General features: G+C 44.4%; 1 protein-coding gene across 2 annotated transcripts in view; it reads right to left on the bottom strand.

The window, feature by feature from the left end:
• The window catches only part of SNX30 (sorting nexin family member 30), a 117,251-nt gene that overhangs the window by 40,047 nt on the left and 53,597 nt on the right, over positions 1-23,607 (bottom strand). For both annotated transcript variants that reach the window (XM_077251173.1, XM_077251165.1), the window contains exons 5-7: positions 23,176-23,334; positions 13,319-13,514; positions 8,382-8,581 (exon numbers count right to left, since the gene is read on the bottom strand). In XM_077251173.1, coding sequence (XP_077107288.1) covers positions 8,382-8,581; positions 13,319-13,514; positions 23,176-23,334 — 555 coding nt within the window. The remainder of the gene's footprint in view (positions 1-8,381; positions 8,582-13,318; positions 13,515-23,175; positions 23,335-23,607) is intronic.

The raw sequence follows: 23,607 nt of genomic DNA, 5'->3' as shown, positions 1-23,607 counted from the left end.
GTGAAACCAGCCTTAGCCATCGAACCAATTTTGACCTTAATGACCAGGCCAAATTTTTGAAATCTGACCACTGTCACTTCATGTGGTAAAAACTCTGGAACGTTTCAACGGATCCCACGGATTCTGAGACTTTTTTCGTGACATATTGAGCTTCATGATAGTGGTAAAATGTCTTCGATATGACTTGCGTTTATATGTGAAAATATCGGAAATATGGCGAAAATTTTGAGTTATTTTGCACTTTTCAAACTTTTAATTTTTATGCCCTTTAAATCAGAGTTATATCACACAAAATAGTTAACATTTCCCACCTGTCTACTTTACAACTGTATCAATTTTAAAACATCTTTTTTATTAAAACGTTACAAGGGTTAAAAGCTGACCAGTGATTTCTCATTTTTCTAACAACATTTACAAAACAATTTTTTTAGGAATCGCATCACATTTGAAGTGACTGAGGGGCCTATATGACAGAAAATACCCAAAAGTGACAGCATTCTAAAAACTGCACCCCTCAAGGTGCTCAAAACCACATTCAAGAAGTTAATTAACTCTTCAGGTGCTTCACAGGAAGTAAAGAAATTTTGAAGGAAAAAAATGAACATTTAACTTTTTTCCCCCAAAAAATGTTACTTTAGCTTCAAATTTGTTAAATTCACAAGAGTAACAGGATAAATGGGTCCTAAAATGTGTTGTGGAGTATCTGCATTCTCAGAAGAAAATGTACATGTGGGGGAATACCTATATTTGGGTGAACAGCAAGGCTCGGAAGAAAAGGAGCGCCATTTGACTTTTTCAACGCAATCGAGCGCGGACGCCATGCTGCGTTTAGAGACTACACCTTTCAAGGATTTTATTCATGGTATAGTGACCATTTTGAACCCACAGGTGCTACACAGAATTTGATAACAGTAGGACGTCATATTGACAATTTTCATTTATATGTGGTCAAAAATTCTGCTTGTGCACATGGCAGTGCTGGGAAAATAAAAAGGACTATTTGCCTGGGATAGATTATGAATGCCATGTTGCTTTTGAAGAGCCCCTGAGAGAAACTCTCAATAAGTGACCCCATTTTGAAAACTAGACCACTCAAGGAATTCATCTAGGGGTGTAGTGAGCCATTAGAATCCATAGGTGCCTCACAAAATTTTATGAAACTGAGAAGTGGAAATATGACATTTTAGTGATAAAAATGTAATTTTTACATTTGCTGCAAATTTGTCAGGTACATAAGAGTTCATAGGTGAAACCAGACCCTCACAAATTATTATTATTTATTTATATAGCACCATTAATTCCATGGTGCTGGACATGAGAAAAGGGGTTACATACAGGGTTATAGATACCATTAACAGTAAACAAATTTACAATGACAGACTGGTACAGAGGGGAGAGGACCCTGTCCTTGCAGACTTACATTTTACGCAAGTTCTCCCAAATGCAGTTCTGCCCCATATGTTGTCAAAAATTACTGTTAGGCCCCTGAGAAAGAAGGAGCGCTATTTTGCTTTAGGAACAAAGAGCGGGTCGTTACGGATGCGGTGATACAAATTAGGTGAACCTTTTTTTTGTTTATTTCTGTTTTATCACAAACGCTGCGCTTTGATTGGCAAAACAGATTTTAGTGATGTGTGTGCACTATGTTTTTTTTTTTTTACATGTTTTATTTTATTTTCATCACTGGTCTCATACACTGCTGTACTTGTGTACAACAGTCCATGAGACTGTCAGTTACTCACTGAGTGCGCCTGTGAGGTCCAGCAGTACCCTGGGATCACCACATGACCTCCTCAGGGTACCACCTCAAAGCTGCGACATGTCAGCTGTTTTCAATAGCTGACATGTGCCCGCAATAGAGCGGGCGGGATCGCGATCCACCCACGCTTATTAATTACAGAAGTTAAATGCCGCTGTCAAACTCTGACAGCGGCATTTAACAAGCGCTTCCGACAATCGAGCCGGAAACACGCGCACCGCTGATCCGTCACGTGATCGGGGGTCAGCGGTGCGTCAGCATGACAACCAGAGTAGCTGTAGCTGAGCCGATCAGGCTATGCCAGCTTCTAGCTTCCCATGGAGACTATTGAAGCATGGCAAAAGTAAAAAAAAAAAAAAAAAAAAAGTTTATTAAAAATATGAAGAATAAAAATATATATAAAAGTTCAAATCACCCCCCTTTCGCCCCATTAAAAAAAAAATCAATACCAAATATATATTTGGTATCGCCACGTTCAGAATCGCCCGATCTATATGTAACGGGGTCTACCGTGCTGAAGAACCTCTTTCAGTACTACCCCGTGTTTCAGGAGGTCCACTCTGCTTTGCTGGAGTCTGAATGAAGGACGCTGGCTGGAATTCCTTGGTACATGGGTGCATATAAAAGATCACGGCTTCTCCACGTATTTCCAGTCTGACAACACTTTGCTCACAGGACAGAGAATATATCACACAGATACAGAGGGCGGGCCTATTGAAAAGCGGCAGGCCAGACATACATTACAATAGCCGCAGGTGGCCGGAGCCTGCCGATATTTACTGTGAGAATTACAAAGGTGGGGGAGGTCAGAAGGGGGCTATCTTGTCCCCTCTGCCCAGGGACGCAGCCTGTGGGCTGATGCATTAGGGACATTCATCTGACATGGAGCCTATTATACATACATAAAACTGCACAACATATTCTGGGTGCTGAGGGGTTCCTTAACTCGTAACACTACATATATATATATGTGTGTGTGTGTGTGTGTGTGTGTGTGTGTGTGTGTGTGTGTGTGTGTGTGTGTGTGTATATATATAGATAGATAGATAGATAGATAGATAGATAGATAGATATAGATATAGATTAACCTGATCGCTAAATGGTGTAGCGAGAAAAACAATTAAAAACACCAGAATTACTTTTTTTGGTCGCCGTGACATTGCATTAAAATGCAATAACAGGCGATCAAAAGATTGTATGTGCACTAAAATGGTATCATTAACCCCTTTCTGACATCGGACGTACTATCCCGTCGAGGTGGGCCCGTATGACCATCGACGGGATAGTATGTCCAGCGCGATCGCAGCTGACATCCGGCACTATGTGCCAGGAGCGGTCACGGACCGCCCCCGGCACATTAACCCCCGGCACACTGCGATCAAACATGATCGCAGTGTACCGGCGGTACAGGGAAGCATCGCGCAGGGAGGGGGCTCCCTGCGTGCTTCCCTGAGACCCCCGGAGCAACGCGATGTGATCGCGTTGCTCCGAGGGTCTCTTACCTCCTCCTCCCTGCAGCAGGCCCGGATCCAAGATGGCCGCGGCATCCGGGTCCTGCAGGGAGGTGGCTTCACAGCGCCTGCTCAGAGCAGGCGCCGGGAAGCCTCCAGGAGATGTGCATGTCAGATCGCCGATCTGACAGTGCACAGCAAAGTGTCAGATCGGCGATCTTACACTGTAACATGATGCCCCCCCTGGGGCAATGTTATAGTGTAAAAAAATATATATATTCACATGTGTAAAAAAAATTAAAAAAAATTCCCCCCCCCCAAAAAAAATATATTGTTCCTATAAATACATTTCTTTATCTATTTAAAAAAAAAAAAATCAATAAAAGTACACATTTAGTATCACTGCGTCCGTAACGACCCGACCTATAAAACTGTCCCATTAGTTAACCCCGTCAGTGAACACCGCAAAAAAAAACAAAAAAAAACGAGGCAAAAAACAAACGCATTATCATCATACCGCCAAACAAAAAGTGGAATAACACGCGATCAAAAAGACGGATATAAATAACCATTGTCCCGCAAAAAACGAGCCGCCATACAGCATCATCAAAGAAAAAATAAAAAAAAGTTATAGTCCTCAGAATAAAGCGATGCAAAAATAATTATTTTTTCTATAAAATAGTTTTTATCGTATAAAAGCGCCAAAACATAAAAAAATGATATAAATGAGGTATCACTGTAATCGTACTGACCCGAAGAATAAAACTTTTTTATCCATTTTACCAAACGCGGAACGGTATAAACGCCTCCCCCCAAAAGAATTTCATGAATAGCTAGTTTTTGGTCATTCTGCCTCACAAAAATCGGAATAAAAAGCGATCAAAAAATGTCAGGTGCCCGAAAATGTTACCAATAAAAACGTCAACTCGTCCCGCAAAAAACAAGACCTCACATGACTCTGGATCAAAATATGGAAAAATTATAGCTCTATGCAATAAAAAGCGTCTTTCAGTGTGTGACGGCTGCCAATCATAAAAATCCGCTAAAAAACCCGCTATAAAAGTAAATCAAACCCCCCTTCATCACCTCCTTAGTTAGCGAAAAAATTAAAAAATTTTAAAAAATTTATTTATTGCTATTTTCCCATTAGGGTTAGGGCTAGGGTTAGGGCTAGGGTTGGGGCTAGGGTTGGGGCTAGGGTTGGGGCTAGGGTTGGGGCTAGGGTTGGGGCTAGGGTTGGGGCTAGGGCTAAAGTTAGGGTTTGGATTACATTTACAGTTGGGAATAGGGTTGGGATTAGGGGTTAGGGATGTGTTTGGATTAGGGTTTCAGTTATAATTGGGGGTTTCCACTGTTTAGGCACATCAGGGGCTCTCCAAACGCGACATGGCGTCCGATCTCAATTCCAGCCAATTATGCGTTGAAAAAGTAAAACAGTGTTCCTTCTATTCCGAGCTCTCCCGTTCGCCCAAACAGGGGTTTACCCCAACATATGGGGTATAAACGTACTCAGGACACATTGGACAACAATTTTTTGGGTCCAATTTCTTCTGTTACCCTTGGGAAAATACAAAACTGGGGGCTAAAAAATAATTTTTGTGAAAAAAAAAAGGATTTTTTATTTTCACGGCTCTGCGTTATAAACTGTAGTGAAACACTTGGGGGTTCTAAGTTCTCACAACACATCTAGAAAAGTTCCTTGGGGGGTCTAGTTTCCAATATGAGGTCACTTGTGGGGGGTTTCTACTGTTTAGGTACATTAGTGGCTCTGCAAACGCAATGTGACGCCTGCAGACCAATCCATCTAAGTCTGCATTCCAAATGACGCTCCTTCCCTTCCGAGCTCTGCCATGCGCTCAAACAGTGGTTCTCCCCCACATATGGGGTATCAGCATACTCAGAACACATTGGACAACAATTTTTGGGGTCCAATTTTTTCTGTTACCCTTGGGAAAATACAAAACTGGGGGCTAAAAAATAATTTTTGTGGAAAAAAAAGGATTTTTTATTTTCACGGCTCTGCGTTATAAACTGTAGTGAAACACTTGGGGGTTCAAAGCGCTCACAACACATCTAGATGAGTTCCTTAGGGGGTCTACTTTCCAAAATGGTGTCACTTGTGGGGGGTTTCAATGTTTAGGCACATCAGTGGCTCTCCAAACGCAACATGGCGTCCCATCTCAATTCCTGTCAATTTTGCATTGAAAAGTCAAACGGCACTCATTCTCTTCTGAGCTCTCCCATGCGCCCAAACAGTGGTTTACCCCCACATATGGGGTATCAGCGTACTCAGGACAAATTGTACAACAACTTTTGGGGTCCATTTTCTCCTGTTACCCTTGGTAAAATAAAACAAATTGGAGCTGAAGTAAATTTTTTGTGAAAAAAAGTTAAATGTTCATTTTTATTTAAACATTCCAAAAATTCCTGTGAAACACCTGAAGGGTTAATAAACTTCTTGAATGTGGTTTTGAGAACCTTGAGGGGGTGCAGTTTTCAGAATGGTGTCACACTTGGTTATTTTCTATCATATAGACCCCTCAAAATGACTTCAAATGAGATGTGGTCCTTAAAAAAAAATGATGTTGCAAAAATGAGAAATTGCTGGTCAACTTTTAACCCTTATAACCCCTAACAAAAAAAAAATTTTGGTTCCAAAATTGTGCTGATGTAAAGTAGACATGTGGGAAATGTTACTTATTAAGTATTTTGTGTGACATATCTCTGTGATTTAATTGCATAAAAATTCAAAGTTGGAAAATTGCGAAATTTTCAAAATTTTCGCCAAATTTCCGTTTTTTTTCACAAATAAACGCAGGTAATATCAAATAAATTTTACCACTATCATGAAGTACAATATGTCACGAGAAAAAAATGTCAGAATCATCAGGATCTGTGAATCAGAGTTGTGAAAATTGGCCTGGTCATTAACGTGCAAACCACCCTTGGGGGTAAAGGGGATAAAAACGGCAGCTCGGCACGCAAACAATAAGCCCTCCCCAAACCCGAGATAATGAAAAATGGAGACGCTACGGGTTTTGGAAAATTGGGCAATTTTTTTTTTTTTTTTTTTTCCAGCAAAGTTTGGAATTTTCTTCCCCACTTAGACACTAAACATGTCTAGGTGTTTTTTTTTTATCTATGTACTCGAAATGGACAATCATAATGGCAGGTCAGTGTTAGTATTTAGTGAACCTAGCAAAAAAGCCAAACAAAAAGCAAGTGTTGGATTGCACTTTTTTTTGCAATTTCACCGAACTTGGAATTTTTTTTTCCCATTTTCGAGTTCACAGCTCGGCAGGAGTTGTGATTCATCCCTCAGTAAAATAAGGAGCTGCAGGTCTGCAGTGAATGGCCAGACATTGTGGAGGGAGGTGAGAGAATCATGTAATATGGGTGACAGAGACTTATGGGAGAGAGAAAACTAGTAACTGCTGGTAATAGCAGATCACAGGGCAGTCACCCACAAAATGGTACTACCCTGTGAGGCTACTCTTCGTTCTGCCCCAGGGATACTAGACCACCCAAAAGGGTAGGGAAATGGTGATGTCAGCAGTTACTGCCCCAATTTTGCAGCTAACAGTAAAGCTGTTAAGTCTTACTATACTGGTGGCTCCTTCCCTTTAAAGGTTAAAAACTCTCACTAGACCCCTAGGTGAATTCCTCAAGAGGTGTAGTTTCCAAAATGGAGTCACTTGTGTGGGGGTTCCAGTATTTAGGTACATCAGGGGCTCCGTAAATGAAACATGGCATCTGCTATTTAATCCAGTCAATTTTTCGTTCCAGAAGTCAAATGGTTGGCGCTCCTTCCTTTCGAGTCTTGCCATGCATCCAAACAGTAGTTTGCCACCAAATATTGGGTATCCGCTTACTCAGGAGAAACTGCACAACAAATTGTATGGTCCATTTTCTCCACTGACCCTTGTGAAAATGAAAAATTTGGGAGTAAATCAAACATTTCTGTGGGAAAAAGTAAAATTTTCATTTTTTCCTTCCACTTTGTATTAATTCCTGAGAAGCATCTGAAGGGTTCATAAAATTTTCGAATGTGGTTTTGAGCACTTTGAGGGGTGCAGTTTTGAAAATGGTGTCTGTTTTTGCTCAAAAATTGAGAAATTGCTGATCCACTTTTAGTCCTTCTAACTTCCTAACAAAAAAATTAATGTTAATAAATAACATTTCCCACGTGTCTATTTTACATGAGAATCTTTTTTTTTAACTATTTTGTGCGATATAACCATCTGGTGTAAGGGCATAAAAAAAGTTTGAAAGTTTATAAATTTTCTAAGTTTTTGCCAAAATTCTGATATTTTCACAGAGAAAAGCAAAAAAGATCGACCTAAATTTACCACTAAATAAAGTACAAAAAAATAAAATCTCAGAATCACTGGTATACGTTGAGCGTTCCACAGTTATTACCACAAAGTAACACTGGTCAGAATGGTAAAATTTGGCCTGGTTATGAAAGTGAAAACAGGCTCAGTGGTCAAGTGGTTAAGCAGCACACCACTTGAATCAGGGTCTCAGCCCCTGCATCATGATGTTCTCAAATAACATAGCAAACACCTGCTGATAGTAGCATTTTAATAAAGCCTTTACAGACCAAGTCATTAATCAGTTAGTCGCAAATCAGACACGTCTGTGTGAAATGCATTAATTTCTACCCATTTATTGATGGAAAAAGCAATTTCTTTTTATATTAAATAGGCTATAATAACTGAATAATGAAAAATTTACAATGTTGTTAAATGTGTAAACTATACATAAAGGTTTGTACCAAGAGGAGACGTTATTCCCCATTCATAGGGTAGGCAATGACTGCCTGGTCTTTGGAAGTCTGACCGCTAGGATCCCCACCGATCCCAATTACCTGGGGCTCTGAAAAAGTCCTGTCTGAATGGAGCAGAAGTCAACCATGCGCATAACTGCTACTTTTATTCTCAATAGGAGCCTAGAGATAGCTGCGGTAGTGGATAACTTCTCATCTTGGTATGAACCCTTTAACACAAGCTGTAAATTTAGTCCCTAATACAGATTCCAGCATCGTCTCATCTTGTGAAACGCTTACAGATATATTAGCAAGTGTTCATGCCACTTAAAGCATTGATCAGTTCAGACTTCAGTTGAGACATACATACATTACCACACAGTTTACAGCAAGCGAGTCTCACCTTCATAGACTCGGAGTAGAGGATATACTCTCGTAGTACTGGCAGGAAATCCTCTGTCATGTCTTCTGTTAGCTCCTCCAGGGCGGTACTGCAGTTTCCAATGCAGGCAGACACTCCCTCCAGGGGCTCCTGCAGCTCTCTTTCTAGAGCACTCCATGTAGAATGGACTGGGCCGTACTCCCGAAGCTCCACCAGGTACTCTAATATAGAGCAGCAAGTCAATCAGAGGCTACTATGATCAATATTCTACTCCAAGAGTTTTGAATAAAATATTAAGGTAAAAGAAGACAAAGCAGTGCTAGTGTTAGAACAGTAACAATACTAAATATTATACTGGACATTAAATAGACAGCATTAATTAGTAACCAGCCCTGTCAATCTGAACAGAAAGGATTACATTTTACAGCAAATATAATTCTGGTCATACAAGTCAAGAATATCACAAATTTAAAAGGGGCCACTGTAGGTCCCACCAATGCTGGTTATGTCTAAATAATGTGATTACAATCTTCTTGCTGTCACCGAACTTTCTATTCTTTGGTTGCAAGCAAGGATCTTAAGTGGTGAAGAACTGAAAATTATTAAAAGCTCCACTACACTGTAAGCTTTAGCCATAATAAAAATTATATATATATTTTATACAGTTGTGGCCAAAAGTATTGACACCCCTGCAATTCTGTCAGATAATGTGATGCTTCTCTAATTTGTGTAATTAAAAGCACCTGTAACTTACCTGTGGCACCTAACAGGTGTTGGCAACAACTAAATCACACTTGCAGCCAGCTGACATGGATTAAAGTTGACTCAACCTCTGTCCTGTGTCCTTGTGTGTACCACATTGAGCATGGAGAAAAGAAAGAAGACCAAAGAACTGTCTGAGGACTTGAGAAACCAAATTGTGAGGAAGCATGAGCAATCTCAAGGCTACAAGTCCATCTCCAAAGACCTGAATGTTCCTGTGTCTACCGTGCGCAGTGTCATCAAGAAGTTTAAAGCCCATGGCACTGTGGCTAACCTCCCTAGATGTGGACGGAAAAGAAAAATTGACAAGAGATTTCAACGCAAGATTGTGCGCATGTTGGATAAAGAACCTCGACTAATATCCAAACAAGTTCAACAAGCCCTGCAGTCTGAGAGTACAACAGTGTCAACCCGTACTATCCGTCGGCGTCTGAATGAAAAGGGACTGTATGGTAGGAGACCCAGGAAGACCCCACTTCTTCCCCCGAGACATAAAAAAGCCAGGCTGGAGTTTGCCAAAACTTACCTGAAAAAGCCTAAAACGTTTTGGAAGAATGTTCTCTGGTCAGATGAGACAAAAGTAGAGCTTTTGGGCAAAGGCATCAACATAGAGTTCACAGGAGAAAAAAAAAAAAAAAAAAAAAAGAGGCATTCAAAGAAAAGAACACGGTCCCTACAGTCAAACATGGCGGAGGTTCCCTGATGTTTTGGGGTTGCTTTGCTGCCTCTGGCACTGGACTGCTTGACCGTGTGCATGGCATTATGAAGTCTGAAGACTACCAACAAATTTTGCAGCATAATGTAGGGCCCAGTGTGAGAAAGCTGGGTCTCCCTCAGAGGTCAGGGGTCTGCCAGCAGGACAATGACCCAAAACACACTTCAAAAAGCACTAGAAAATGGTTTGAGAGAAAGCACTGGAGACTTCTAAGGTGGCCAGCAATGAGTCCAGACCTGAATCCCATAGAACACCTGTGGAGAGATCTAAAAATGGCAGTTTGGAGAAGGCACCCTTCAAATATCAGGGACCTGGAGCAGTTTGCCAACGAAGAATGGTCTAAAATTCCAGCAGAGCATTGTAAGAAACTCATTGATGGTTAGCGGAAGAAGTTGGTCGCAGTTATTTTGGCTAAAGGTTGTGCAACCAAGTATTAGGCTGAGGGTGCCAATGTTTTTGTCTGGCCCATTTTTGGAGTTTTGTGTGAAATGATCAATGTTTTGCTTTTTGCTTCATTCTCTTTTGTGTTTTTTTCATTTAAGACAAATTAAATGAAAATACCGTATTTTTTGGACTATAAGACGCACCGGACGATAAGACGCACCCCAAATTTTCATAATAAAAATAAGGAAAAAAAAAATGTTTCAAATGGGGGTACGTCTTACAGTCCGAATTCAGCTTACCAGTGAAGGGCTCGCCACAGGTGGAGAAGTGGTCACAGGGGCCTTTCGGTGGTCCAGGCTGGTGCGTTGGCCTCCAGGAAATCCCATCCCAGGCTGGTGCTCTGTGCTTGGGCAGGGGTGGAGGCTCTGTGTCCGGGGCAGGGGCTGGGCTCCGGGGCACAGGCTGGGCTCCGGGGCACAAGCTGTGCTGCGGGCAGTGGCTGGGCTCTGGGGCACAGGCTGGGCTCTGGGGCACAGGCTGGGCTCTGGGGCACAGGCTGGGCTCTGACGGCAGTGGCTGGGCTCTGACGGCAGTGGCTGGGCTCTGGGGGCACAGGCTGGGCTCTGGGGGCACAGGCTGGGCTCTGGGGGCACAGGCTGGGCTCTGGGGGCACAGGCTGGGCTCTGGGGGCACAGGCTGGGCTCTGGGGGCACAGGCTGGGCTCTGGGGGCACAGGCTGGGCTCTGGGGGCACAGGCTGGGCTCTGGGGGCACAGGCTGGGCTCTGGGGGCACAGGCTGGGCTCTGGGGGCACAGGCTGGGCTCTGGGGGCACAGGCTGGGCTCTGGGGGCACAGGCTGGGCTCTGGGGGCACAGGCTGGGCTCTGGGGGCACAGGCTGGGCTCTGGGGGCACAGGCTGGGCTCTGGGGGCACAGGCTGGGCTCTGGGGGCACAGGCTGGGCTCTGGGGGCACAGGCTGGGCTCTGGGGGCACAGGCTGGGCTCTGGGGGCACAGGCTGGGCTCTGGGGGCACAGGCTGGGCTCTGGGGGCACAGGCTGGGCTCTGGGGGCACAGGCTGGGCTCTGGGGGCACAGGCTGGGCTCTGGGGGCACAGGCTGGGCTCTGGGGGCACAGGCTGGGCTCTGGGGCACAGGCTGTGCTGCCAGCAGTGGCTGGGCTCTGGGGCACATGCTGTGCTGCGGGGCTGTGGCAGCGGCTCTCTGGGCTCAGTGGGGGCTCCGACGGCATATACTTACAAATTATGCGGCAGCAGCAGCGGCGGCGGTCCCGATGCAGCCATGCTGGTGCAGCTGTGGACGTGCTGCGGGCAGGGACTGTGCTGCAGGCAGGGGCTGTGCTGTGGGGCTGTGGCAGCGGCTCTCTAGGCTCAGTGGGGGCTCCGACGGCATTTCTTCAAAGCCCGGAGGCCCCCCGCTCATCCGACATGTTGCGGTGGCCTCCGAGAACATAGGCGCCAGGAAAATGGCCGCCGGGCCGGCGCATGCTCAGATTCAGATCTCGTTGACGAGATTTGAATCTGAGCGTGCGCCGGCCCGGCGGCCATTATCCTGGCGCCTATGTTCTCGGAGGCCACCGCAACATGTCGGATGAGCGGGGGGCCTCCGGGCTTTGAAGAAATGCCGTCGGAGCCCCCACTGAGCCTAGAGAGCCGCTGCCACAGCCCCACAGCACAGCTCCTGCCTGCAGCACAGTCCCTGCCCGCAGCACGTCCACAGCTGCACCAGCATGGCTGCATCGGGACCGCCGCCGCTGCTGCTGCCGCATAATTTGTAAGTATATTCCGACTACAAGACGCACCCCCATTTTCCCCTTACATTTTTGGGGAAAAAAGTGCGTCTTGTAGTCCGAAAAATACGGTAATACTCAGTTTCTTCACAAATTCTTTGGTATTATCTGACAGAATTGTCAGAATGCAGGGGTCTCAATACTTTTGGCCACAAATAAATATTATATATCTCTATAATATAACGGTGGGAGCGTCACTCTGTCCGAAGCCTTTATAGACTGCGCAAGCGCGACGCACCGCGCCTGCGCAGTCTGGACCAGAGTGACGCAGCTGAACTTACTCCCCCATAATATAGCGGTCATGGGGGCTCCACACACCCCTGTATCCCACCTAATATACCGGCCATGGGGGCTCCGTGCTCTGCAGCTCCAGTCAGGGTAGCTGTAGAGCCCAGCGGAGCTCCAGGACCTGCGATGATGTCACCACCAGCATGTGACCAGTGACGCGGGTGGGCGGAGTCAGCCCTCGCTGTGCTGGCTGCAGGGCTGCTGTATCCATTATAGCCAGCGCCGCACGCAGGCAGTAAGTACAGTCGCCCGCACTCAGCACAGCCGCAGGCAGTGCGCACAGCCGCCCGCACTCAGCACAGCCGCCCGCACTCAGCACAGCCGCCCGCACTCAGCACAGCCGCCCGCACTCAGCACAGCCGCCCGCACTCAGCACAGGATGTGCAGGATGGGAGCACATTACAGGATGGGGACACAGGATGGAGCAGCACATGACAGGATGGGGGCGCAGGATGGAGCAGCACATGACAGGATGGGGGCGCAGGATGGAGCAGCACATGACAGGATGGGGACGCAGGATGGAGCAGCACATGACAGGATGGGGACGCAGGATGGAGCAGCACATGACAGGATGGGGACGCAGGATGGAGCAGCACATGACAGGATGGGGACGCAGGATGGAGCAGCACATGACAGGATGGGGGTGCAGGATGGAGCAGCACATGACAGGATGGGGGTGCAGGATGGGAGCAGGACATGACAGGATGGGGGAGCAGGATGGGAGCACATTACAGGATGGGGACACAGGATGGAGCAGCACATGACAGGATGGGGGCGCAGGATGGGGACACAGGATGGAGCAGCACATGACAGGATGTGGACGCATGATGGAGCAGCACATGACAGGATGGGGGCGCAGGATGGAGCAGCATATGACAGGATGGGGGAGCAAGATGGGAGCAGCACATACCAGGATGGAGACCATATACCAACGGGTTCAATAGTATATATATATATATATTTAGGTTACTGAGAGATAGTATGTCAGAGAAATAAACATACCTACTTCCTCCTTGATAATGCGTTGTGCTATCCTGTCAATGGTTCCAAGTTTCAGTGCAAATGTGTCCAAGTACTCGGTCATCGTTGAAAATTCCAGTGGTCGATATCTTAGTTTGTAACCACTTGTCACATATCGCACAGACTCCCCCACCTTGGAAAGCAAAGTGACACCCTGCTTTTTGTGACTGTTCAGGTCCTGGAACCAAAAATAATAGCATTTATTAAAGGACTTGCCTTCAAGCAATAAAATAGTACATCAGTAATTCACACAACACCTAAAGGGGAATGCATAGCCCAATACATTTTAAAACCAGCTGTAAATATTGTAAAATAGATAAATAAAACTATTTCCTTCCCCAGTGATCCAATGTAAAAATCCAGTGGTCCTACCACACTTGAATAAAGTGGTCAGCATGTAGATGTTGTAGCTGTAGTTACCATATGCCACACTTCTGGAATCTCCACTCAGCGATGGAAGCCGCAATGCCGGTAGCATGGCCAATGATCGCTGTTAATTGACTGCGGTGGTCACATACTGAAGGCATGAAGTAAAACAAAGGCCAATGGAGTTTCTGCACTGGAGCACCATGCAAAAAGAGAGAGGGGTATAGTTTTATTTTGCCATTTTCAATAATTTTTTTTAACTGCAAGTTGAGCAAATGGTTTCAAAAATGTGGTGTTATAACAGGCTTCTTGCATGCCAGGGGTGATGTACGCCTTATTGATAGCTCTGGTTGCGATTCAGGCCGAAACCATGCACTGAGAAGCTGCTGCTGCTGTAGGAGATCAGGGACACTTAGGCTGGCCAGATCCAGACAGTTGTAAAGGAGCACTTACAAGCTCTGTAGAAAAGAGCTTGGAAACATTGTGGTTTTCGCCAAGTAGACTGGCCACCACTAGACAGACTGACCTGTAAACAATAAAACTAAAAATCCTTACATTCTTGAGAATGGAGATCATGTTTAACAAATAAATGGCAAAGCTGCTCCTTTTTACAAGCACACTGCCATTTTAACCATTAATATTATTTTGCCAAAACCCCCTTTAAAAATGTGCTTTTCCAGCTTAGCCCAGAACTCGGATTATTGTTCCAAGACTCAATTTCATCTTCTGCTTTATGACAGATTGGCTGGAGCATTAACCCATTTATCCCCAAGGGTAGTTTGCAGCTTAATGACAGCCATTTTTACAATTCTGTCCCTTCATGAGGTAATAATTCTGGAACGCTTCAATGGATCCCACTGATTCTGAGAGAACGTTCTCAGGACATATTGTACTTCATGACAGTGGTAACATTTATTTGATATGACTTGTGTTTATTTATGAAAAAAATGGAAATTTGGCGAAAATTTTGAAAAATTTTGCAATTTTCCAACTTTGAATTTTTATACCCTTAAAACACAGACATATATGTCACACAAAATACTTAATAAGTAAAGTTTCCCACATGTCTACTTTACATCAGCACAATATTAGAAAACAAATCATTTTTGTTAGGGAATTATAAGGGTTAAAAGTTGACCAATTTCTAATTTTTACAACACTTTATTTTTTTTATTTTTATTTTTTTATGGACATCACATCACATTTGAGTCACTTTGAGGGGTCTATATGATAGAAGATACCCAAAAGTGAAACCATTCTAAAAACTGCACCCCTCGAGGTGATCAAAACCACATTCAAGAAGTTTATTAACCCTTCAAGTGCTTCACAGGAATTTTTGGAATGTTTAAAAAAAAAAAAAATGGGGGTAAACCATTGTTTGGGCACATGGCAGATCTCGGAAGGGAAGTAGCGCAGTTTTACTTTTTCAATGCAAAATTGGCTGGAATTGAGATCAGAAGCAAGGTTGCATTTGTAGAGCCCCTGATGTGCACAAACAGTGGAAAAACCCCATAAATGACCCCATTTTGGAAACTAGATCCCCCAAGGAACTTATCTAGATGTGTGGTGAGAACTTTGAAACCCCAGGTGATGATTCACAGAAAATTATAACATTGAGCCATGAAAATAATAAAATCAAATTTTCCTCACAAAAATTTTATTTTAGCCCCAACATTTTGCATTTTCATAAGGGTAACAAGAGAAATTGCACCATACATTTTGTTGTGCAATTTCTCCGGAGTATGCCGATACCCCATATGTGGGGGGATTCTACTTTAGAGGCACAGTGCAAAGCTCGGAAGGGAAGAGGCGCCATACTGGAGTTCAGATTTTCAGATTTTGCTGGAATGGTTTGAGGGTGCTATATCACATTGGCAGAGCCCCTGAGGTGCCAGAACAACAGAACCCCCCTATATGTGAACTCATTTTACAAAGTACACTCCCCAATAAATTCATCTAGGGGTGCAGTGATCATATTGACACCACATGTGCCTGACAGAATTTTATACCACTGAGCGGTGAAGAAAGAATAAATTAAATTTTTACCACCAAAATGTTGTTTTAGCCCAAAGTTTTTAATTTTTCTAAGGGCTATTAGGAATTTTCTATACAACAAAGTCAGTTCCATTTTTTCCTGAGTGTGCCAATACCCTAAATGTAAATTGGGAAATATTTTTCAGGCACAGTGCAAAGCTCAGAAGGCAAGGAGCGCCAGATTTTACTGTTACGGTTTGCAGCTGCCATGACCCATTGGGAGAGTCCATGAGGTGCCAGAACAGCAGAACCCCCCAATAAGTCACCCCATTTTACAAACTACACCTCTCAATGAATTCATCTAGGGGTGCAGTGATCATATTGACACCACGGGTGTGTCACAGAATTTTATATTATTGGGCAGTGAAGACAAAATAACTACATTTTTACCACCAAAATTTTGCTATACTTAAAGATTTTACATTTTCACACAAGAAGTGGGTAAAAATGGCACCTTAATTTATCCCACAATTTCTACTGACCATGGCAATACCTCATATGTGGCTGTACAGTACTAAGGCTACTTTCAAACTAGCGTAGTTCGACACACGTCGCAATGCGTCGTTTCGGAGAAAAAAACGCAGGAAACGACTTTCATTAGCGACGCATTGCGGCGGATGCGTCATGTTTTGGCGGACCGTCGGCACAAAAAACGTTCCATGTAATGTTTTTTTGTGCGTCGAGTCCGCCATTTTCGACCGCACATGCGCGGCTGAAACTCCGCCCCCTCCTCCCCGGAACTCACAATGGGCAGCGGATGCGTTGTAAAACTGCGTCTGCTGCCCACGTTATGCTACAATAACACACTGTCCGTCGGGCCGACGGTCCGTACTGACGGACTAGTGTGAAAGTAGCCTTAGCCATACGGAGAGACTTGGGAGGGACAGAGTGCTATTTGCGCAGATTTTCCTAGAACAGTTTGCGGACTCTATATACAGAGCCCCTAATTGCTAAAAGAGCAGAATCCCCCTCAAGAGACCCCATTCGGGAAATTATACCCCTTGGTGAATTTATCTACAGGTGTACTGACGATTTTGACTCCATGGTTATTTTGCAGAAACAAGCAGCAATGAATGTTGCCGAGTGAAAATTGCAAACTGCCGCTGTAGTGACCAGTACGTTGCAGTCACCAGTACATTATGCCCAGCCCGTGCTTCTGGACACATGAACCCATAAGTTAGGTGGGCTCTCATCGCTTCAGAAATGCCGAACATGGACGAGATATGTGACTTAGGCACACTGTGGGGCTCAGAAGAGAGGGGGCATTTGAATTTGAGAGTGCAGAATTTGCTGAATTCGTTTTGGCGGCTGAGGAGCCATTTTGCTTTTCCACAGCCTTTGTTCTACCAGAATCGTGGAAGCCCCCTATATTTCCCCTATATTTATCTCAGATGGCGGACCTAAGTGAGGACTTGCTTTTTTGAGGATGGAGTTGAAGCTTTGATTGGAAACATTTTACATAGCTTTTGGGATCACATTTATCAGGCGCTCTACGCTGAGCATTTACTTTGGGGTTTCAATCTAAATCTTCGAGTGATGCGATTCAGATGAAAGCCCTGAAGGATCATTTCACTATAGTGAGGCAGCAGAGTTACTCTGGACTCCATCTGGCCTCTGTTCAGCGGTATCCTTTTCGGAAGTGCACAAAACTGTGGTCAACATCACATTTATGCAATCCTAAAAAGATGGATACCATCGGATCACAGGTCAGTTGGCTTCCACAGTGCCTCATTATAGGGAATCTTCTGCTGCAGGTTCAGTCTGAATCACGTATTTCAGAGATTTGCATGGAAACCCCGGTGTAAGTGCTGAGCGCAGGATAAATGTGCGCTGAGCCTTACTGTGATCTTTGGGTGGCTGCATGAAAAAATAAACACCATGTGCAGATTTGGTATTAATTATTTTTTACGTCGTTCCTCATGCGGTATAAATGAACAGGCAAGTTTATTCTTTGGGTCAGTGCAATTACAGCGATGCCAGATTTAGGCCTCTTTCACGCGTCATATCTCCAGTAAGTGTGGTGACAGTTTTCGCACGTACCAGAGACACATACATACAGTGCCTTGCGATAGTATTCGGCTCCCTGGAACTTTTCAACCTTTTCCCACATATCATGCTTCGACCATAAAGATACCAAATGTAAATTTTTGGTGAAGAATCAACAACAAGTGGAACACAATTGTGAAGTTGAACGATATTTATTGGTTATTTTACATTTTTGTGGAAATTCAAAAACTGAAAAGTGGGGCGTGCAATAATTCGGCCCCTTTAACTTAACACTTTGTTGCACCACCTTTTGCTGCGATTCCAGCTGCAAGGTTATCAGTTTTGTACATCGAGAGACTGAAATTCTTGCCCATTCTTCCTTGGCAAACAGCTCGAGCTCAGTGAGGTTTGATGGAGATCGTTTGTGAATAGCAGTTTTCAGCTCTTTCCACAGATTCTCGATTGGATTGAGGTCTGGAATTTGACTTGGCCATTCTAACACCTGGATACATTTATTTGTGAATCATTCCATTGGAGATTTTGCTTTATGTTTGGGATCATTGTCTTGTTGGAAGACAAATCTCCGTCCCAGTCTCAGGTCTTTTGCAGACTCCAACAGGTTTTTTTCAAGAATGGTCCTGTATTTGGCTCCATCCATCTTCCCATCAATTTTAACCATCTTCCCTGTCCCTGCTGAAGAGGCCCAAACCATGATGCTGCCACTATCATGTTTGACAGTGGGGATGGATGGTATGTTCAGGGTGATGAGCTGTGTTGCCTTTACGCCAAACATATCGTTTGACATTGTTGCCAAAAAGTTCGATTTTGGTTTCATCTGACCAGCTAATCTTATTCCACGTTTGGTTTCTCCCCCAGGTGGCTTGCTGCAAACTTTAAACAACAATTTTTATGGATATCTTTGAGAAATTGCTTTCTTCTTGCCACTCCTCCATAAAGGTCAGATTTGTGCAGTGTATGACTGATTGTTGTCCTGTGGACAGACTGTCCCACCTCAGCTGAAGATCTCTGCAGTTCATCCAGAGTGATCATAGGCCTCTTGGCTGCATCTCTGATCAGTCTTCTTCTTGTTTGAAATGAAAGTTTAGAGGGACGGCAGGGTCTTGTAGTTTTGCAGTGGTATGATAATCCTTCCATTTCAATATGATCGCTTGCACAGTGCTCCTTGGGATGTTTAAAGTTTTGGAAATCATTTTGTATCCAAATCCGGCTTTAAACTTCTCCACAACAGTATCACGGACCTGCCTGTTGTGTTCCTTGGCCTTCATGATGCTCTCTGTGCTTCAAACAGAACCCTGAGACTATCACAGAGCAGGTGCATTTATACGGAGACTTCAATATACACAGGTGGATTATATTTATCATCATTAGGCATTTAGGACAACATTGGATCATTCAGAGATCCACAATGAACTTCTGGAGTGAGCTTGCTGCACTGAAAGTAAAGGGGCCGAATAATATTGCACGTCCCACTTTTCAGTTTTTGAATTTCCACAAAAATTTAAAATAACCAATAAATTTCGCTCAACTTCACAATTGTGTTCCACTTGTTGTTGATTCTTCACCAAAAATTTACATTTGGTATCTTTATGTTTGAAGCATGATATGTGGGAAAAGGTTGAAAAGTTCCAGGGGGCCGAATACTTTCGCAAGGCACAGTATAAAGACCGTGTGTCCGTAGGCAAAACACGCCGACATGTCCGTTTTTTAAAGTCAGCATGGGCCGCAAAACGTCTTGGACACGTGCACATAGATAACACACATAGATGTCATCCGTGTGACACGCATAGGTGCCAGGGAAGAAGCGTTACAGTAAGCGTTGTTCCCCGGCGCCGGGTGCTGAATACGGCTCATCATTCTTTCCTGCTATGCCGGCAATCGGCGTGAGCAGGGGAGAATGAGGAGTTACATTTAAGTGAAGAGACAGCAGGCGGCAGCTGATTGGACTATTACTCCCATCAGCCTACCCCTGCTAATAACAGTGACAGCAGGAGGGGATGTTGGGGGTATTCATCAGACACTGCCAGCGCTATAAATAAATTTAAAAAACTGGCATGGGTTCCCCTGTATTTTCTATAACCAGCCAGGTAAAACTCACAGCTGGGGGCTGCAATCCTCAGCTGTCAGATTCAACAAGGTTGGTTATCAAGAATAGAGAGGACGCCACGCGGTTTTAATTATTTAAATAAATAATAAAAAAAAAACAGCGTTGGGTCCCCCCCATTTTTGGCAACCATCCTTGCTAAAGCGCACAGCTGGGGCAGGTATTATCAGACTGGTAAGGGGATATTGACCCTCCCCAGCCTAAAAATAGCAGCCCGCAGCTGCCCAGAAAAGACACATCTATTTGCCCAGCTCTTCCCACTTGCCCTGTAGCGATGGCAAGTGGGGTTCATATTTGTGGGGTTGATGTCACCTTTGTATTGTCAGGTGACATCAAGCCCACGGCTTAGTAATGGAGAGGCGTCTCTTAGACACCTATCCATTACTAATCCTATAGTTGTATGGTAAATAAAGACACAGCCAGAATAAAGTCTTTTGTTAGAAATAAAACAAAACACAGTTTTCCATTTTTAATTTAAAAACAACAAAATACAGTTATACTCACCCACCTAATGACTAATTCCACCGAAGCCCTCACTCTCCTGTAATAAAACAAAAATAAAAAAACACAGCAATATCCCTGAATATCCACAGCTGAACTGCCGTGACCTCGGTAAGATCTGCGGGTGCTAGCGGGATCTCACCAAGGTCATGGCAGTTCAGCCCGGCAGGGAACACAGCCTCAGTGACTGGAGGTAACCTTGATGACGTCACCCCCAGTCTCCGACGCTGCGTTCCCAGCAGCTCATTCTCCAGTGGTTCTCAGCCTTGACGGTCGCATCTTGGCACTGTCCAGGTTGAAAACTATTTACCCCCCCAGACATGGATAACGGAGTGTGACAGAATGACGGAGAATTGAGGGATAATGCGTTTTTTTATTTTTGTTTTGATTACAGGAGAATGAGGGCTTTGGTGTAATTAGGTGTTAGGATAGTATAGCTGTGCTTTAAATAAAAATGGAAAACTGTGCTTTGTTTTATTTATTCTGGCTGTGTCTTTATTTACAATACAACGAAAGGATTAGTAATGGAAAGGTGTCTTATAATATCAGGATGTGTGAAAGAGGCCTTATAGTGGGTTTTTATGTTTGGCTGCTGTCACACGCTAAAAGACGCTTTTTATTGCAAAAAATAGTTTTTGCATCACCACATTTTGAGAGCTATAATTTTTCCATATTTTGGCCCACAGTGTCATGTGAGGTCTTTTTTGCAGGACGAGTAGACGTTTTTATAGGTACCATTTTCGGGCACATAACATCTATGTTATGTCCATGCTGTAGAAACTGTCAGCTTTGCACGGACAAACTTGCTGATCATACACTGTGCATGATCATCAAGTTTCCTAGCTCTGGTGACCCGGATGATGACATTGGGTCACCAGCAACAAGAGGGGCTCCACGTCACACTGCAAGGTCTCCGATCCAAAGGCAGTGGGACTGTCGGCCCTCTGCCGGCTTCCAGAATGCTGCAATCCTGTTCGATCGCAGCATTTCAGGGGTTAAAGTGTCAGGAGCGGTTTGTGTGCACAGGCGATCGCAATGACGTCATATTCTGTCCCTGGTCAAATAGGCCCAGGGAACATGGACAGAATATTACGTCCGATGTACAAAAGGGGTTAACTTTCAATAAAAGCTCAAGTACATCGATTAGTGGCTTTATCAAAGAACTAGCTGTTTCCAGCCAGCTAACGCTCAGGAGCCTCGTGTGGTAATGTGTGGGGACGGAGCCTCGTGTGGTAATGTGTGGGGACGGAGCCTTGTGTGGTAATGTGGGGGGGCGGGATTGTGTGTGGTAATGTGGGGGGGCGGGATTGTGTGTGGTAATGTGATGGGGGCGGGATTATGTGTGGTAATGTGATGGGGCGGGATTATGTGTGGTAATGTGATGGGGCGGGATTATGTGTGGTGATGTGGTGAGGGGCGGGATTATGTGTGGTGATGTGGTGGGGGGCGGGATTATGTGTGGTGATGTGGTGGGGGCGGGATTGTGTGTGGTGATGTGGTGTGGGGCGGGATTGTGTGTGGTGATGTGGTGGGGGCGGGATTATCTGTGGTAATGTGGGGGGGCGGGATTGTGTGTGGTGATGTGGTGGGGGCGGGATTATGTGTAGTGATGTGGTGGGGGGGCGGGATTGTGTGTGGTAATGTGGTGGGGGGCGGGATTGTGTGTGGTAATGTGGTGGGGGGCGGGACTGTGTGTGGTAATGTGGTGGGGGGCGGGACTGTGTGTGGTAATGTGGTGGGGGGCGGGATTGTGTGTGGTAATGTGGTGGGGGGCAGGATTCTGTGTGGTGATGTGGGGGGGCGGGATTGTGTGTGGTAATGTGGTGGGGGAGGGATTGTGTGTGGTGATGTGGTGGGAGGCGGGATTATGTGTGGTGATATGGTGGGGGGCAGAGCTACTGTGCAGGGGGCGGGATTAGCGAGTAATCACGATGCCTCATATATATAGATTACTTCCACCTTTATGAATCTCCCTAAATCAGGCATACGTAATTTTTTATAATGGACGAATTGCAGGCAGACTAATTTGCATCAGTGTGTACCTTTAGAGCTTTCATAAGTATCTAGAAATTTGAGGTTTGCTTAAATGCGCCCCTTAACCCCCAGGCCATTTTCCGTTTTCATTTTTAGCTCCCCTTCTTCCCAGAGCCATAACTTTTTTAATTTTCTGTCAATATGGCTCTGTGAGGGCTTATTTTTTGGGGGACGAGTTTTACTTTTGAACGACACCATTGGTTTTACCATATTGTGTACTAGAAAACAGGAAAAAAAAGTGTGGTGAAATTGCAAAAAAAAGTGCAATCCCAAACTGGTTTTTTGTTTGGCTTTTTTGCTAGGTTCACTAAATTCTAAAACTGACAATATTGCCTTGCGCTGGCGTGTACTCCGGAGGACAGAGAATGAACTTCAATCCAATATTGCGGTCAGCATGTAGCCAGCGGGTAAGGAAAGGGTGAATCAAACACCCGAAAACCCCGCCCATATGACCCAAAACTGGTCCCGCTAAATTCAGGTGACAGGTTCCCTTTAATGTGGGAACACAGAGGTTCGTTAATGTAGAAGAGCCAGGGCCCAACAAATGTGGGTACCAAAAGGTTTGGGGAGTGGAGGTTGGAGTAACCAGCTTTGTTCCATTGTGGAAAAATGGCATTGGTTTACACTTGTCCTCTTAATGTCACACACAAAAAATGTTTAACTAGATTAGTCATTGCATAAAAGGGAGATCATTCTACATATATAGTGGTATTTTATACCTAAAAGAATCAGTAAGGCAAATTTGATCAATAAAATTGAATGTTTTTCACAACTAGCAATACGTCATTAGGCTAACCTTAGAAGTAAGAAACACATTGAAGTGCTCATTGAAGGAGAGTACTGGATGGTCGGCAATCCTCTTGAGAAACTTGTCCAATGCCCTTCTTCTGGTTTCCACAAACTCTTCTGAAAACCGATCTACAACACCTTTAACAACAAATTTCTCTGGAAGAGGCTGAAATGAAGCACAAACCACATCTTCAGTTTACGATAAACAGCTTTATGGGTTATGAAACACCATACAATTCAGCCTTAAAAGGGAACCTGACAGATCCCCCATGCCCAAACCACCAGCATTAAACTATTAGTTGCTAAATACCCTGCCTAACCAGCCCTCTATTGTGCTTAAAAAAAAAAAACATATACCCATTTAAAAAAAAAAAAAAAAAAAAGGCTTTATAAACTGAGTTTCATATGCCAATTAGGCATCTGACTAGTCGATGGGGCA

The sequence above is a fragment of the Ranitomeya variabilis genome, chromosome 1 (assembly GCF_051348905.1).
Source record: "Ranitomeya variabilis isolate aRanVar5 chromosome 1, aRanVar5.hap1, whole genome shotgun sequence".
NCBI classification, from domain to species: domain Eukaryota; kingdom Metazoa; phylum Chordata; class Amphibia; order Anura; family Dendrobatidae; genus Ranitomeya; species Ranitomeya variabilis.
The sequence above is the reverse complement of the archived record's forward strand: the minus strand, read 5'-3'. Positions and strand labels throughout refer to the sequence as shown.